Below are 18143 nucleotides of genomic sequence, written 5' to 3' on the forward strand. Positions count from 1 at the left end.
GTACATAAAAGAAATAATTTGAAATGGAATAGTATACTATGAAACTTAATGCACCTTAGGACAGATTACACACCAATAGAAGTTTGGTGAGAGTTTATCAATTCAGAAGGTATAGAGGAGGATCTGGATATTTTATCTGAAGAAAAGATGGAAGGTTGAGCTCCTGAAGTGTAACTGAGAAAAAGGCAGATTTGTTCTTTTGTGGTATGGTCATTAATGAGAAGTACTAATGTATCTATATAATGAGACCTTTTATGGTGTATTGAGTGTGGATGAACAGAAAATGCACACAAAAAATAAGAATTCATCATGGAAGAGGTACAGTGAAGGTCCAAAGAGGTAACAGATGCTAGAGATACCTTTCTTAGGATGAGCAAAGTGTCAGGAATATTTCTTTAGTCTATTGAAGCGAGTGCTGAAAAGGGATCCAGTTACTTATGTTACTAAAAACATTCCAGTAGAATAGATACTAAAGAGAGAAGTATTTGGCTAAAGGAATACGTATAGATGAATGATTAATAAATTTAGCTGAAAATTAGAAGGGAGTATCTTGAGATCCTCAGTGGAAGCAGCAAGAACGAAGTCCTGACTGGGACAGAAACGCTTTGGTTGCACTGGGACAGAAGAGAATTACCAAATGTTGTGAATTTAGGATGTGGAGTGAATAGCCATTTCTACGTGCCCTGAGAGTGGTGTTTGGCAAGCTATGGTTTAAAATTTCCCATCTTTGAAGTGTTTGGTTCAAAGAACTTCAACAGACTGGGGGAAGTATACAACATGCTAACCGAGTTTTTGCTATTTCCAGAAACATCTTTTTGCTCCTTCTCTCTACCTTTCTTCATGTCATTCTGCCAGTTTGTCTGAAAGATGAAAGATACTCCCATAATAGCTCGGGGATCTATAGAAGGAAGGAATATAGTACAGTTTTTGCTATGCCTTATGTGTAGGTGCGATGACTCTTCTCCCTTTCTTTGCTATAGTAAAGAAGCTGAACCTGTATATTTTTAAAGCTTATTTAATACCTTGTTTAAGCCATGAAGAATTTCTGATTTACAATCAAGTTCGCTATGTATTAAGACTACCACAAAAATATGAGGAAGAAGCTAATTTTTTCTTTCATAACTTTATGCCTGTTGTGAAGGGGGCTGGAGGCTGGCTGGCAGGTGACATCTACCATAGAATCACAGAATCGTCTAGGTTGGAAGAAACCTCCGAGATCACCGAGTCCAACCTCTGACCTAACGCTAACAAGTCCTTCACTAAACCATATCACTAAGCTCTACATCTAAACGTCTTTTAAAGACCTCCAGGGATGGTGACTCAACCACTTCCCTGGGCAGCCCATTCCAATGCCTAACAACCCTTTCAGTAAAGAAGTTTTTCCTAATATCCAACCTAAACCTCCCCTGGCACAACTTTAGCCCATTCCCCCTCGTCCTGTCACCAGGCACGTGGGAGAATAGACCAACCCCCACCTCGCTACAGCCTCCTTTAAGGTACCTATAGAGAGCGATAAGGTTGCCCCTGAGCCTCCTCTTTTCCAGGCTGAACAATCCCAGCTCCCTCAGCCGCTCCTTGTAAGACTTGTTCTCCAGATCCCTCACCAGCCTCGTTGCGGTTCTCTGGACTCTCTCAAGCACCTCCATGTCCTTCTTGTAGCGAGGGGCCCAAAACTGAACACAGTACTTGAGGTGCGGCCTAACCAGAGCCGAGTACAGGGGGACAATCACTTCCCTAGCCCTGCTGGCCACACTGCTTCTTATACAAGCCAGGATGCTGTTGGCCTTCTTGGCCACCTGAGCACACTGCTGGCTCATCTTCAGCCGACTATCAACCAGTACTCCCAGGTCCTTCTCTGGCAGGCAGCTTTCCAACCGCTCATCTCCCAGCCTGTAGCTGTGCTTGAGGTTGTTGCGCCCCAGGTGCAGGACCCGGCACTTGGCCTTGTTGAACTTCATACAGTTGGCCTCAGCCCATCGGTCCAGCCTATCCAGATCCTCCTGCAGAGCCTTCCTTCCCTCAAGCAGGTTGACACACACACCTAACTTGGTGTCATCTGCAAACTTACTGAGGGTGCACTCGATCCTCTCATCCAGGTCATCGATGAAGATATTAAAGAGGACTGGCCCCAGTACTGAGCCCTGGCGGACGCCACTAGTGACCGGCCTCCAACTGGATTTGGCTCCATTCACCACAACTCTTTGTTATGAAAGTTATGAAAGAAAAAACATCGTGCCACTTAGCTAAGCAGAAATGAAAGCAGAGTGATCTCAGCAGTGTGCTAATCCAATGTCGGTTTTCAGATGAAGATCTCTCATCTGGCAACCTTCAGCTGCTGGTTTGGTCCCTAAATATCTTCCTCTCTTGGGTGCCAGTGCCCAGGTACCAACAGGAGTCTGGCAGGCTGCTCTGTGAGGAGAGGCTGGGGCTGCCCCATGCTGGACAAATGGCGGCACGGCCAGGCCCAACAGCCAAGATGGCGGCACCTCTGGGAAGCGTGCTTAAGAAAGTGTAAAAACACCAGTGAGGAGTGAGGCAAAAGTATGGCAAACATCTCTGTAGACACCAAAGTCGGTGCAGAAGGAGGGGAAGAGGTGCTGTGGACACTGGAGGATGTTCCCCTGCAGCCCAAGGACCGTGGTGAAGCAGGTCTCCACAGTGCAGCCTCTGGAGGACCCCATGCTCCGGCGGAAGGATGTTTCCTGAAGGACAGTGTGGCCGTGGAGGGGACCTATGCTGATTTTTCTGAGGATTAAGCTGTGTGTTGCTTTTTAGCTGATGAATGAAATAGAAGATTTTTGTGTTTTTTTTTACAGTGCTAATATTACTTAATGACGGTTAGTCTATACAAATAAGCAAATGATAGTTTTAAAGTAGGAGTTCAAAGAAGTAATTTTCTTAAAAATGAAAAAAATGATGGTCAGAATGCTTGGTTTCAGAACTTTCATCCTGCCTTTATAAACAACGATTTGCAGAAGTTTTTTGTTTTGCTTAGACTCCGACTCCTTTTAGAAGAAGCTATTTTTACTGGTTTGGCTGAATCAAGAGATTGATAAAAGAGGGTGTAAAGCCTTTCAATTAGATTTCTTTGGTTAAAACTCAGTCCCAGATGGAGGTGACGAACGATTGTTCCTGTCTTGAGATTGCTTAGTGATAATTGTGCAATAAATAAAGCTTCAGTCAAGACCTCAAGGTACTGTCTGCATGGTGTACTGCCATGGTTGTTAAAGTACAGTAAGCACTCTAATGTTCATGTACAAGGCGGAGGGAGGTGATGATGGTGTTCCCTCTTACTGGTCTTAAGTTGTGTTTTTTTTTCAAGAGTTTACTGGCTATTTAAAGTGTTGTTGTGCTTTCAAGGTAACTAAAAGGGGCTTTAAGTTCTTCTCTCACCTTGAATATTTTGACTTCAAAGATGTTTCTTAATAAATAATGGGTATAAATTATGAAATTGAGTGTTGTGTGAATGTTGTTATTGATTTCCTCTCCCACACCTTGAATCCATATGACTATTAAAATTAAGAGCTGGCTGCATAGATTCACATGAATTTGCCATGCTTTCCTCCTAGGCTGAGCAATATTAATGAGTTATCTTGCTGCGTGGTAGCACCATACTGATTAAATAAATTCGTGAAACGAGAGCTGCCTACAGCATGTCAGTCTTGCAATCTGCACTTACTGTTAATTCCTTTAAGTGTAAAAAACCATTTCTAGTTTGCTTCTCTTAAATGAGAAATGGACACACTATACATTTGCAGTCTTTCATATTTTAAATGAGAAATATAGTCTTTTTAATATATGTTTTTAATCACCATTGCTAGTCAAAATAAGCGTGAGTGTTTTGGAAGAGCATTGGTGAGAACTTTATCATTGGAAATAAAAATAAAAAATGCAGATAATTGCTGCACTACTGCGCTACTTGAAATTTTGCTTTCTTCTGTAGGAACTAGGAAAGCCTAGATGGCAGAAGTAGCAATGAACTACTATATAGCAACAGTAGTTTTAGGTCATGGAAAGTTTCTTCTGAATGAAGTCCCCCCTTTTTTTTTTGGTATGAGTTGAGTTCACTTTATGGTTGTTGCTTGCAAAGCCAAGTGACATGCAGTGTCATTCATTAATTAAATTGGCTGTCCTCTGTATGGTGGCAAGGTAGGCATGTTCAGTGGGAAGGACCAGATTACGTGCAAAGAGGAATGAAAAGCTGCCTAACTGGGGATGATTTGTCTGGAGAATTTCATGTGATTTCAAAGTAAGCTTTTTCTTTAATTAAGGTGTAGTTTGGTCCTGATCATAAACTGCATCCTTATTCCTGCAAACACCAGCACACAGGTGTTGGTACATATGTGTTCTTATTCACAATCAGAGACAAAACCTCTATTGAAAGCTTCTTCATTTGAAATTGTTGAATAGAAGAATGGTTATGAAATGTAGGACTTCCATTATTTGTGCCCCTTTTTTCATTTATTTTTTTCTTACTTCTGCTGTTTTCCCTTTGTCTGTCTCACTGCTGTTGAATTATCCTCCCTCTTCACATTTTTTTTCAGCATTTTCTCATCGGATTGTCTGTTAAAGTTCTTGTATCTTTCAATTTGTAAGACTGTTTGAGTTCCAGTGTCAGTGGAGAAGGACACTGACTTGTTCAAACTGGCCTGTTCCTGTGGGTATTTGTTAAACAATGTCACGAAGAGACACCGGTTAAGTTGCCATTGAGCTGCAAGTGTCTGCAGCCTGGTGGAAAAGGCCAAGTGGTTGAAGAATTCACAAACTCGTATGTATAAACTGTTGCATTCTGTGTAGCAAACAGGAAGACAGTTAACATCTGTGGCAAGGTTAATTGGACAGTGCCTGCTGTAAGATGCATTTTTCTTCTCTAAACAAGTTTTCACCTTTCTTCATTTTTTATTTTTTTCCCTTTCTTGTACAGTGGAGTGAATGAGGTTTTTTAAGTTGTGAAGTTTGATTATATGCAAATGTACTTGCCTAAAGTACTTATATCTAAAGCAGTTTATTAACAGTGCATATGGAATACTGCTTATTTTATGTTCATTGAAATGGATCGAATCTAGAAGCAATATAAACAGCATTGCTGATGTGTTATGTTATAATGGGCTTTGATTGTTTTATGTTGTGTGCTATGTGTTATGTTCTGACTTTTTTTTTTTTTTAATCTAGAGGTATTTTCTTGTTGGAAGTAATCCTGCAGAAACCAAGTACCGTGTTTTGAAAATAGATCGCACTGAACCAAAGGATTTGGTTATAATTGATGATAAGGTGAGTGCTTTTCTTTTTAGTTTTTTTTTGTTTTTTTTTTTTCAGTTACTCCAAAAATACCGTGTATTACCACCAGCTGAATTTTAATAGTGCACATTTAATCTGTTTCAACAAAGGTATGGTACAGAATAACAGAGTCATGGAACAGCTGAAGTTGAAAGGGACCTCTGGAGGTCATCTAGTCCAAGCCCTATCCTTAGAGCTGTATCCACTAGGTCAGGTTGCTCAAGGCCATTCCCAGTCACTCTTTGAATATGGATGGAGACTCCGTAACATCTCTGGATAATCTGTTCCAGTGTTTGACCATCCTCATGTAAAAATAGCCTTTTCTTATGTTCAAAAGGAATTTCCCTGTATTTGAGTTTGTGTCCATTGCCTCTTGTCCTTTCACTGGACACCACTGAGAAGAGTCTGTCTCAGTCATCTTTACTCTCTTCCTTAGGTATTTTGATACACATTGGTAAGATCTCTGAGCTTACTCTTCTGCAGGCAAATCAGTCCCAGCTCTCTTGGCCTCATATGTGAGATACATACAATATTAGCATGGTAATGACTATATTATGGGGAGTAGTCTTGAGATCTCCAAATATTACGTTCACTTTAATGAAAATTTCCCAAGGTCTTAAGTTTGCTGTGTATATGCTCCTACCAGTTTTCTTATGTTTGGCTATGCTGTTCTGAATGCAAAATACATTTAATTACTATTTAGCCACATTTTCATTGTTTCTAACGTATCATATCTGAAGCAAAATAAATAGCAGAAACAAGAGTCTTAGAGATAAGACATGATTCTTTTTCAAGAAGGTTATGGTTTAAAATCGTAACGTGTAAGAGTCAAGAGATTTTTGAATTCATATGTGACTGTGATTATTACTGTTGCAGTGGACATTGGGTTTTGTGCATAAAAACACAGCTTAGCTTCCTGGTAAGAATGAAACAGGAGACCGAGGATGCAGGGCAAAAAATTGTTTTATTGTATAGTAAGTAAATTCTACTGTTCTCTGACATGGAGTAATATTTAACTACCAAAGCAGTAACTTGAGGGACTTTTTATTTTAAAGCATGTGTATACGCAACAAGAGGTGAGGGAACTTCTTGGACGCTTAGACTTGGGAAACAGAACAAAGATTGGGCAGAAGGGCTCTTCTGGGTTATCCCGAGCTGTCTCTGCTTTTGGTGTAGTAGGTAAGTGTTTCATTTGGTTTTTATCCTCTTAAGGAGGTGAGACTTACTGTGTCACACTGTATATTTTTCTCTTCCCTTGAGGTTTTTTTTTTTAAACAGAAGGTTTTCACATGGAACATGGTCTCCTAAATTTCAGAGCTCACAGAATGCTTTTTAAAAATAAAAGTCAAAGTTGGTGTCCTTTATTAGCTTGTATTTCTTCATCACACGCTATTCAGAAAGGTGACTAATTGTATTTTTTTTTTAGTTAAATTTTGCAGTGAAGTCTTTAAATATTTCTTTTTCATGTTTGAACAGGTATGACTGTCAAGTATGTCAACTGAATTTTTAAATGCTGATCGGCTGTCCATTATCTTAGAAGCTATTAAATCCTTGAAGCAATTTTCTAACTAGCTTCATCTGAAAGTCACTACTTTCCTTCCTATTGTCAAATATTGAGTTTAATATTTGGATGGGTGATGTCTCCAAAGTAGATGTTAATGTGAGCTCTGACAGCCCCAAAGAATACTTCGTGCCTGATTGACATCAATATACACCTGAACATCTAAATCTAAAACGGCAAAGAAGGTAGAGACTGCAAGTACTTTAAAAGATGCTCCTAAATTTTGTATAACAACCAAATAAAAAGAAAATAGTTTTCTAAATTAGATTATGCAAACTTCCATCTTTATTTTTTCCCCTAAAGAAAAACCAAAAACCAAAACAATTTGGAAGCTGTCAATGGATCCACTTCTTTTCAGAAATTCCTCAGATGAAGTTTGTTTCCAATTAATGTAGGGGTATTAATAACACAGCTCAAGATAAAGATTCTTCTTATAGTCTTACAGCATTGGCTTTCTTTTTACAACCTACCAGTGTTCCCTATGTAAATATGTGATAATCTATTCAGTTGGAAAATGGTCATGTTCAATGAAAATTTTGCATCCAAATTGTATTTATGTTTATATGTATGCTTCATAACCATTAGAGGAGAGTTGAAATTCTGTGTGTTGATTATCAGATATGGCATAGTATTTCTAGACATTTTTTTTAAGAAGCAATATGCTCTTTTAGTAATCCTCAGGTATTTATCGTGCAGTGTTAAAGTATGTGCTCCAGGCCTCTTATGTCTGGGTCCTATCTAATCTGAGGGAATGTAACAGTTCATTTATTTCTGCCTCCTGGTCAGGAGGACAGTGCTATTTTTTGTAGAATCAGAAAGGACATTTTGCTCTGCTTTCTGGTTACTTTGTTAACCAGAGATGGTGCATGTAGGTGCCCCAGAATGGGGGAGATGGTATAGTGTTTAAAAATAGAAAACGCTACTAAATGGGGAGGACCAAGCAAAATGGAAAGGCTGGATTCCTAGTCAGACTTTAGGATAACATTTGGTGATATTCAAAGGATAAAGACTGTTCACTTAAGTGATTTCACTACCTGGAGGATACAGGAAGAACTTTGACTGCTATTTAGGAACTGAAAGTCAATAGCCCAGCTCTTCAAATGGAAGGTTTTATTTCATAATGTCAGCAGGGTCTCCTTTCCTTGTGGAGGTGAGAACATTTTTCCATGGCAGGTAATAAGGGAGAAGAAAAGAATTGCCATTCATTCGATCCCATTGCAGCCTCCAGCAGTGACAGGGAGGAAAATGAGTATGCTTACTCATCCTTCTTTAAGTTATAATGCAAAACTAAAAGAAATTATAAATGCACTTAAAAATGATTGTGATTTATTTTTTCCAAATTTATTTGTTGACAGTGCAGCAGTTACTGAGTTTCAGGCTTGTTCTAGTAGCAACACCACAAAGTAGCTATCTTCCAAGAGCTCATTCATACAATTTATTAGTTAATTAAATTTTGTGTTGCTGTATTACTACTTACACTGTATTAGAAACAAATTTTGGTTCAGGGGTGTTTACATATTTCTCTTTTTAATTTGAATTTATATATTTTTTTTGCATTTAATGGTTTATTACACATTTTCCTGATGATATATAACAGAGACATCCAAAGAAGAAACTCAGTAAAGAAGTATGGCTATAGCCTGTAGCGTTAAGGAATTAGTGGAGAGTTCAGAAGCCTTTTTTTTTTAATAAAAAAAAATTCTCTGAATGGCTAATTTTTAGGAGATTCTGGGAGACATTTCCCTACTGTTAAGGAGAGAGAGCATAAAGGTGATATTGTACACTTGTGCTGTTTCGTGCCCCTTCCCAGCAAAGAATACATGAACCTGAAGAGAAAATGTGGGTTCCTGGTTGCTCTGGAAAATTTAGACTTTTGGTGTCTGAAGTAATTGGGCTATGCTTCACTCTGACCAGTGAGAGACATATAAGAAGTAAATGCAAGTATCGTAAGCAGACAGCAACTTTTTTGGAATAGTCTGTGTCTTAACTCTGCTACCTAATATTGCAAATGTACACAGTGAAGGGGGAAGGAAGAAAAAAACAAACAACGACAAACAAACAAAAAACCCACAACTGTAAGTACATTGTTTTATAACACCTTGGGGCGAATTGTAAGAGTCTATCTATATCTATATTGTTATTTACATATATATTCATATATATATAAATAAGAATATTTTTATGAAGTCCTGAATAGTTCTGATACTGTTTTTCTGACTATGATCAAATCAATCCAAGCATCCAACTAATGGTATTTTAATACTTTTTTTTTAACAGGTTTTGTCAGGTTTTTGGAAGGTTACTATATTGTGTTAATAACTAAAAGAAGAAAAATGGCAGATATTGGAGGTCATGCAATATATAAAATAGAAGATACAAACATGATATACATTCCAAATGACTCTGTAAGAGTCACTCATCCTGATGAAGCCAGGTAAGTTATGGTGGTAAATGATGTGTGCCTTTTGAATATTTTCCAAGCAATGAGGAACTGGAACTAGAGATTTTGGTCATGGATTTCCTTTTGTTATGTCATTCAAATAATTTTATCCTAGTTGATAAGTCAGTTCAGAAGAATGGAGAATGGGACACAAGTTCTGTGGCCTCTACCCTGGATGGTACCTACCGCTGTTAGTCTCAGAGCAGTTTGTCTGCCTCTCCATGCCACATGTCAAAGCTGCATCTTAGCCATTGCACAGCACAAAACATCCAATATAAACATTGGACTCTACAAAAGCAATGTAGTGCTAATACGGGTTTATATTGTTTGGGGTTACTGTCCTTTTTTTAGTCACTTGTATCATGTTAATCTCACCTGAAGAGATGTTTTATGCCTTTCAAGACATTCTGAGTAGATGATTTAATGTAATCTTTCTGTGCTGTCAGAATCTTGTGGATGTTGGTGTTGTAAAGGGTGATAGACTCACCCATGGGTAAATTTAACTTCCTTTTTTTTTCTGTGACTTCTTTCTGAAGAAAAAAAATGGGGCATTTGATCAGCAGGGAACCTTGTATGAAATGTACAAATACATCCTGATGTTGATTTTATCAGGATGGTGTAACTTTACTTTTATGAAATATCAGGCGAATGGTATCAGTAAACTACTTCTCAGTCTCTACCAACTGTGAATAGCCTAGAAGTTGTGATGGATTATGATAAACTGATGGCAGGTAATAAATGAAGCTGATGGCAATTATTAAAAAAAGTTTCCACATTAAGATATGATTTACAGTATACCTCAGTCTCCCCTCTTGAAGTGCAACAGACCATATTATCTAAGCTATTATTTCAATACCCATGGTGTCAGCCGTTTTATCTTTCGTAGACTGTGTTAAGAGTTTCTTCTGAGAATTTGTAAGTGTATAACAGGTTGATCTAGATATTTCTTTCTCTGTTCATTTGAGAATAACTATGAAAATCTTTAATTTTTATATAGTACTGTTGGGAGTTTGCTTGTGTAAGTCCTAGAAATTTTGACCCACATTTGTGGAAAACAGAATTACACAACTGTCTCTACAGCTGCCTAAAGAAAGAGTATCTACATGAGTAGACACTGTATAAAAAAGATTATTTATTTAATCCAGTTGTTGACATTCTAGTGGAATTCCCTGACTGTCAAAACAATTGCAGTAAGATAGCTAAAGAACTTATAACAAGAATCAATATTTATATGTAGTTTACTTGCTGAGGTCCTGGTTGACTTTGGTCTGTATGGCTAGTAATAACTGTCCGTTTAACTTCCATTATTTTTTTAGGTATCTGAGAATCTTTCAAAATGTGGACCTTTCTAGCAATTTCTATTTTAGGTAAGTATGGATTACTAAGTCCTTTAAAATAGTGTACTTACACTTCCTATAAGATTCTGCTTTTGGGTTCTGATAATCAAGATCTTTAAGTTGTTATCCTAGGGAAGTAAGATGGTATGGTCACACAGTTTGTCTATTTTCTCTGACTTTTGAACCTGCTTCAACAAATTCATTGAGAATATAGTCTCTGTGAAGCTGAAAAACTATAGAAATATTAATGACAGGGTAGATACTGAACTTAGTGTTTCACTGACAAAAAAGCTGCAGTACGAACTCAGCACTGATCTGTTCTGTTTGCTATATTGCCTTGTCAGTCTGCACATGAAGACCATGTGGAGATCTATGAACTTGGAGGGGAAATTATAGAGCTGAGGAAGTTGTAAAATATAATTAGAGTTGTGGAATCACTGCTTTCTCGCAGTTGTAGATAAAAGTACATTGAACTGAAATTGGTGTAGTTCTGCTGCTCAGAGAATAATGGGATTTCTCTTTGCTCAGTTCTCAGATTGTTCAGCTTTTTTTTCATTCTGCAAGGTCATCACAGTAAATGTCTCCTGGATGCAAACTGTAAACAGTTGCCAGTATTTCTGTGTGCTGTTACAGGCTCATTATGAAAACTGTGATTTTTGTCCTGCAGCTCTTCTTGATTGGCTTTCTCTAGTCAAGCTGAATGGGGAGAATGTAATACTGCTTGCCTTAAATAAATAATAAATACGACTGTTCACCTTTGCCAGATAACAGTCGTTCTTTCTTTAAAAAAGTAGCATATTTCAGGGGATTTGCTTGTCCTGTCAGTTTTTCTTTCTTGATCTCATTTTACAGAAATAGAGCTTTGCCTTGATTCTGAAATAAAAGAACAGAAATAGGTCCTAGTCTAAGATGTACCCTGTGCAGAGTGTATCTTTCACAGGGCCTTCTTGGCATTACTGATTCACTTGCCAACTCTTTCGTAAAGCGACAAGGTGCTTTGTCTAGTCCCAGCTGCTACCACACATGAGATTTTTGGTACAGTAGAAAAAAGGGGGAAAGGTTGTGCTAAACCCAGCAGTGGTAGTTAGGAGATTTTGTCCTAAAACAAAATGAAATAAAACCTCTTAAAAGTACCAAAGTACCTAACAGTCTAGAACATACTTCCTCTTGGAAAACAAAGGCTTTATGTCACAGCTGTATCAGTGAAGAAGAAACCTACCCAGGCTTCATGTCTGTTTCATGGCTTTGCACAGGAAAACTGTTTTCACAGTGTTGAAACTGCTTTTTTTATTATCTCTCAGCCCTAGCGTAATATAACCCCCATTTTTAATCTGCTTGGAGATGATGAGCATATGCTGTTGCAGTGGTTGTGCCTAGAGGGGAAGGGAAAGGTTTCTTGTAAAACTCTCTGATAAACACATTTACCAGCTTAATTTTAATTGTTCATGGAAATGTGGTGGATACGTGGGTTAGATGTTGTTATCATCAACCATAAATCTATACGCCTAATTTGCTTTAGGTTGTTAATGAATATCTAGAATTTACTGGAGGGCCAATAATCACTGATGCTGCCTTAGGCTAAAGTGGAAGTCTCTTTGTACTTCTGATTTAAGTGTTGCATAAATTTGGTTTCTCCATGGGGAAATGAATCCTAATGGCTTGTAAAATTTAGCAGTGAGTGTAGTGTTGTCAGTATAAAAGGCATGAGATGCTGCGTTTGTTACTGTTATGGAACTAAATTAAAAAAAAAAAAAAAAAAGGACAACTTTTGCTTATTCAGCAGTCCCCAGTCTTAGGATATATTTATGCTGCAATCACAAATTTCAGGTCAGAAAGTTTTTGTGAGTCAAATTTTTTGCTGCTTTGAGTTCAGGTAGTGGTTAGAGAGTGGTACTTAAATTTCTGAAAATTTAGGTTGTCTCTAATTTCTGAAAATTTAGGTTGTCTCTCTCTATATGGGTATTTCTAGTGGAATAGCTAGCTTTGATCATCTGGACTGCTTCTTAGAACAAAGGGAAGTAAGTTTTCAGATATGTTTTGTTCAAAAGCCGTGTTCAATTTTCAGTTATAATTAAGAATATAAATACAGTTTCATCTATTGTAGCATAAACAGATTCTGTGTTTGTAAAGCTTCTTTTGGAAACCATCTGTACCATTTGCCAGTATAGAATCAGATTTTTTGTATGTTGTTTAAATGTCATTTTTTAATGGATAATATAATAAGTACTGTGTTAAATAAAAGTATAGATAGAGAGTAAGGGCTTTCAGAAAAGTCCCATGCATTTACAATTATTAATAAATGTTAACTGTCTATCAGTTACAGCTATGATCTATCTCACTCCCTTCAGTATAATCTTACTGTTCTGAGAATGCCACTTGAGATATTAAAAACCGAAACAACTCAGACCCGACAAGAGAGTTTTGATATATTTGAAGATGAAGGACTTTCAGCACAGGGTGGAAGTGGTAAGCAAATATATCTAATAAAACAAATTTTGTTGGTCATGAGTACATTTAGAATATATTCCACTTGTTTACTTTTGAGAAACAGTTGTCTCTTCAATATTGATCGGTAGTCAATAAAGTAGTGAATTAATAAAAGATTATATGAAGTACCAATTAAACATTTAAATGTGAACAATGCAATTTGTAGTCATGATTAGTCATTGTTTTGGTAATCTACATTGCAGTTCAGGCAGATAATTGAGCATGCTGACATTTTTCAGCAATTGATTATTTAACTGATTTGTAGGATTCTTAATAGGATTGAATTACAAACAGAATAGGAAGCAATAACTGGTTAAATACAAAACTTTTTTTGTTTCATTTTGGGAAATACTGATTACAGAGGAATTGTATGAAGTTAGTATCAATGTACTGTATCAAGCGCTGTAAGGAAGCCTAAGAATATTTGTTGATTTCAGTTGAAAACTACAACCTTCACTTTGGAGCTGACATACACACAGTAGACAAAAGATTGTGAAGATGACCAATCAGACATGAAAATTTTCTCTCCCTTATGCTTTGCACTTCCAACCCCCTCCACTCCCCCCCCTCCCCCCAAAAAATCAACCCAATCAACCCTACCCTAAATCCTCAATATTGGATTTCATTCTGTTGAAGCTGATGTTTCTGTGTTTTATTATCCTGTGACTTACACTAATCATCTGAACAGACTGGCAATAAATTGTGTTTGGTTTTTTATTATTATTTATTATTTAGTTGTGGTTTTTTTTTGGTATTGTGTCACCACTTTTTTTTACTTATGTAAACCTATAATATTCTAATTTCTGAAATGAGTAAAGACTCAGGTTCCAGATATATTGGAAATTGAATTTTCATATGCAGCCCAACAGTAGCTGCGTTTCTTAGTGTCAGTGCAAATTAAGAAAACCAGACTAAATTATGTAAGAAGGGGAGATAAAATACTTTTTTTTTTTTTAAAAAAGGGATGAAGGCTATTCACAGTCTTCCAGAGCTGATCCAGAATTGAAAAGCTTATATAGTCCTCCTCTGAGAGTATTTTTGCCTGAACTGGAATTCACAACTTGATTTCTTTCTCTTATTATCAAATCCTCCGTTACCATGCAGAGATCTCTCTTTAGTATTGGAAGTATCAGAAACTTCTGCACAGTGTGTTGAAGTACTACAGTGACTGGCAACCATAGAAAAATTTTACATCTCAATAAATTCTGAACTTCAGCAAGTGCTTAATGTTATTTGTGTTTGGCAAACTTCAAGGATATGAATAGATGTTATGCTGGGTTGCAGCCGAGGGTAAATAAAAATAAAGGTCCAATGACCCCATGTTTTAAAACAGTCCAATGCAATTGAGTTTGTTTCTTAATCGTTAATGCCGTTTCATTGTAATGACTTCCTAGGTGTATTTGGAATTTGCAGTAAACCTTACGAAAAGTATGTGTGGAATGGGAAGCTGCTGGAGGCAGTAAAAAATACTGTTCATCGTGACTGGCTGCTGTACATCATTCATGGATTTTGTGGGCAATCAAGTATCCTTTTACCCTTGTAACTAATGGCAGTTTATTGATTTAAAAACTTTGAATGTGTGAAATACATTGAACTATTTCTTTGTAAGGTCACCTTTTAATTTTATAATTATTGATTGCCTTTTATTTTCATTACTTCTCTAGGTTTTGTGGATAAATATGGTTATGTTCTTTTAATATGGTTGTGATGCAAGTAGACTATATTCTCACTGAGGCACTGTTTGTAAGCATGGACTTCAGTAATAAAGAGCTTGAGAAGATTTTAAGGCTCAGCTGTATTTTTCATAGATATTTGAGAAAGGGCAGAAAAGCTAAACAGAACTGAATTGCTGACATAGAAATGCCCTCTAACTAATCCCCTTTAAAATAGCTTTTTAGTAAGTGAGATTTGCAGAAACTCTTGACTTTACACTGTTTCTATTGGAAGATGATGACTTCTGTAGCAATTATTTTAAATGGGTCTATTTACCTAATAGTACTAGGAGAAAAAACCCAAATGCATATGTCATTCCAAAGAAATGCCATCTCAGTATCTTAGTTCATAAGAATTTAGCGTATTACAGGGATGTTAGATTTTAATCATCAACAGTATAATGCTAGTTAAAATAGACATACTTCTCTTCCGTATGTTGTGAGGAGGAATTGATGTATTGTGATACAGATTCCCTTTTCAAAATGCTTCCAAAATGATTGTTGAAAAGGGCAATATTTTCTCCCAACTGCAAAAGAAATTTGGAAGTGATATTCATCTCTATAAGGAGATTTTAGTAGAACAGATGTTTTGTACCCCATTTTTTTCCTAGAATTTATTTTTGCTCACATGAATGAAGCAAACAAAAATCGTGTATGACATGTAAACCTTAACTTCTGTTTCAAGAACTGTTAATTTATGGTCGCCCGATATATGTCACTCTGATAGCCAGAAGATCAAGCAAATTTGCTGGAACACGTTTTCTGAAACGAGGAGCAAACTGTGAGGTAAAATAAGTGTGATTGCAGTGTTGTGTGGTAGTTCCCCCTTGTCCCCTAACAACGTAGAAAACGTGAACCTGGCTGACTAGTGAACTGATATGTTTAGAGGGTTGTTATGGCTTTGGTTGTAAATCATGCTATTAGATAATGTTATCAAAACTATCACTACATTTTAAAGTCAGATAATAAAGCTTTCTTAAAATTGTAACTTTTAATTGGAAGTTCTTTTTAGCATTTATGTTATTTGCATCAGTAATGTTATTTCTCAAATAGAAAAAAATAGATCAAATACATTTAGGGATAAATGGGTATTCTGCCTTCATTTGTGTTGTCACTACCATGATTTGGTGTCTTACAGCGTAATTGTGCTCCATCAGTAATGATCAGTTCTCTATAATGCATGCAGCTCTGAAGTGTCATGTCTATTTCATGTGTGTATTTCTGTTTGTTGTAGGGGGATGTTGCTAATGAAGTGGAAACTGAACAAATCCTTTATGATGCATCGGTTATGTCATTTTCAGCGGGGAGTTATTCTTCCTATGTTCAGGTTCGAGGATCTGTCCCTCTGTACTGGTCTCAAGATATTTCAACTATGATGCCTAAACCACCCATAACACGTATGTACAAATTTTTCTTTCTAATAGGTTATGGCTAGCACTGTGTCCTAATGGAACACCTGAGAGAGTAAATGAAAACTGAACTTGTAAAAATGAATAAACTGTCTAAGCATTTGTTTTATGGGAGGCTATCATTTAAGGTAAACAGAGTTCTTTTAATAAACATAGTGGCATATAAACATTCAACCGTATAAACAGCTGCATTTGATGAAATTGAATAGAAAAAAAATCCCCAACTTAGACTTCACAGTCAGATATGGAATACGAAAAACTTACATTTAAAAATGTCAGCTTTCTTTGTGCTGATTGGTTTGTATACAGTTACTTGTGTTTATCTTAAAGGGTTGTGGATAAAATTTTGAACCTGTTGAAAATGTTGGAAAACATCCGGGTTAAATATAATGGGGCCAGAATAATTGCTCTTTGTAAGTATCTCACAAATGTTTTGGTTAAAAAGTTACTTCCATTTCTGAAATAGGAGGATTTTTAAACAGCTTTTGCATGAAAAAAGAAGAATATGTAATTATATCATTATAGAGAATTAGTAATTATTTTGTGAAGAGTACATTTAAGGGAAAATGATTTAAGTGACTCTACAGCACTCTGAATGTCATCCTGAATATATGTATCTGTTGCAGTTGACCAAGCAGATCCTTTTGCGCATGTTGCTGCTCTTCACTTTGACCAAATGCTTCAAAGATTCGGCTCTCCCATTATTATTTTGAATCTTGTGAAGGTACAATATTTTGAATATGTTCTGTATGTTTTCTTATTTTAAATACAATATGCTTTTCTGTGGAGTCTCTGTGTACTTTTGTTTGTACTCTGAACTAATGTTAGCTTGTAAGTGGCATATTTTCTTCATAAATCTAATCCTATGCAGGAGTGTACGTATTTTTATAAGAGCTTCCATTGCAGCCCTTCCAAATAATAATAAAAAAAAAGTGTTTCCCATTTTTATAAACTTTGTAGGTTTCTTGACACAAATGACTGAGTTTTTTGAAATATATGATATTTCACTTTGTTTGGTCTGGTAAAGGCACGGGTATATGGGCAGGAGAGAAAGCTGAAGCATCTCATGCTGGTTAATGGGCAGTGCCAGTGGCAGCAGGGGTGGGCTTACAGGGAAGCTCCTTGATTGCTGCACTAATTCTGTTAACTGCTGTGTGGAAGGCTGTGGTAGCCAAAGCCTGGATTCTGGGTGGCACTGTAATTCTGAGTATTATATTTTGTGTTTGTGGTTGGTTTTTTGTTTTCCTGTTCTGATCCAGCCATTTTCTGTCATGGTATCTCAGCCAGGCAGGTTTGAGCTTGCTGTCGGAAGGTGGGAGGTATACCAGGCAGCTTAAATAAGAGAGGAGGAATGGACTCCAGACCCTGGGAGTTTACCCAGTCTCAAACAGAATTTCTAATAAAATAAGTGAAAATAAATCTCAAACATCTGAATATGGTGTCACAAGAGAATAACAGTGTAACCTGTTTTTAAAATTAGTTTTATTTGCTGCAAGGCAGAAACCATAAATTCTTTTTACATTTTGGCAGCTTTAGTAGAGCAGATGCAAACTGTGTAGTTTGATTTTTTTCCCGAATTTCTGTCATTTTATTTGGTATTTTCTTCTGATAGCTGGACAGTAAAGGTTATCTTATATATCTTACTGCAGTGTTTCCTCTTTAATGAACTGCTTCCACATTCTGTTTTAAATTGATTTGTTTTGCTTGAATATCTTACTACTTTTTAGGCTTTTAAAAAAAAGCTATTTATCATTTCATTTATCATGTAGAACAGTATTCAGTAGAAAAAAGGACCTTTTATGTGCATGTAGGATCCATTCCTAGTATGAAAAAAAGTAGGGAAAATACAAAAAGAAGACTTTTAGAACCCAGAATAGTAATAAATGGCAACTAGATGACCTATTTTTTATTTCTAGAAGC

The 18143-nt window shown here is 36.6% G+C and overlaps 1 protein-coding gene across 2 annotated transcripts in view; it reads left to right on the plus strand.

Moving 5' to 3' along the window:
* Positions 1 to 18143, plus strand: part of FIG4 (FIG4 phosphoinositide 5-phosphatase) — a 68395-nt gene that overhangs the window by 4725 nt on the left and 45527 nt on the right. For both annotated transcript variants that reach the window (XM_040552493.1, XM_040552494.1), the window contains exons 2-10: positions 5173 to 5271; positions 6333 to 6456; positions 9116 to 9272; positions 10595 to 10645; positions 12933 to 13081; positions 14497 to 14625; positions 15500 to 15600; positions 16049 to 16211; positions 16850 to 16947. In XM_040552493.1, the coding sequence (XP_040408427.1) occupies positions 5173 to 5271; positions 6333 to 6456; positions 9116 to 9272; positions 10595 to 10645; positions 12933 to 13081; positions 14497 to 14625; positions 15500 to 15600; positions 16049 to 16211; positions 16850 to 16947 (1071 nt within the window). The remainder of the gene's footprint in view (positions 1 to 5172; positions 5272 to 6332; positions 6457 to 9115; positions 9273 to 10594; positions 10646 to 12932; positions 13082 to 14496; positions 14626 to 15499; positions 15601 to 16048; positions 16212 to 16849; positions 16948 to 18143) is intronic.

Source organism: Cygnus olor, chromosome 3 (genome assembly GCF_009769625.2).
Source record: "Cygnus olor isolate bCygOlo1 chromosome 3, bCygOlo1.pri.v2, whole genome shotgun sequence".
In the NCBI taxonomy this organism is placed as follows: domain Eukaryota; kingdom Metazoa; phylum Chordata; class Aves; order Anseriformes; family Anatidae; genus Cygnus; species Cygnus olor.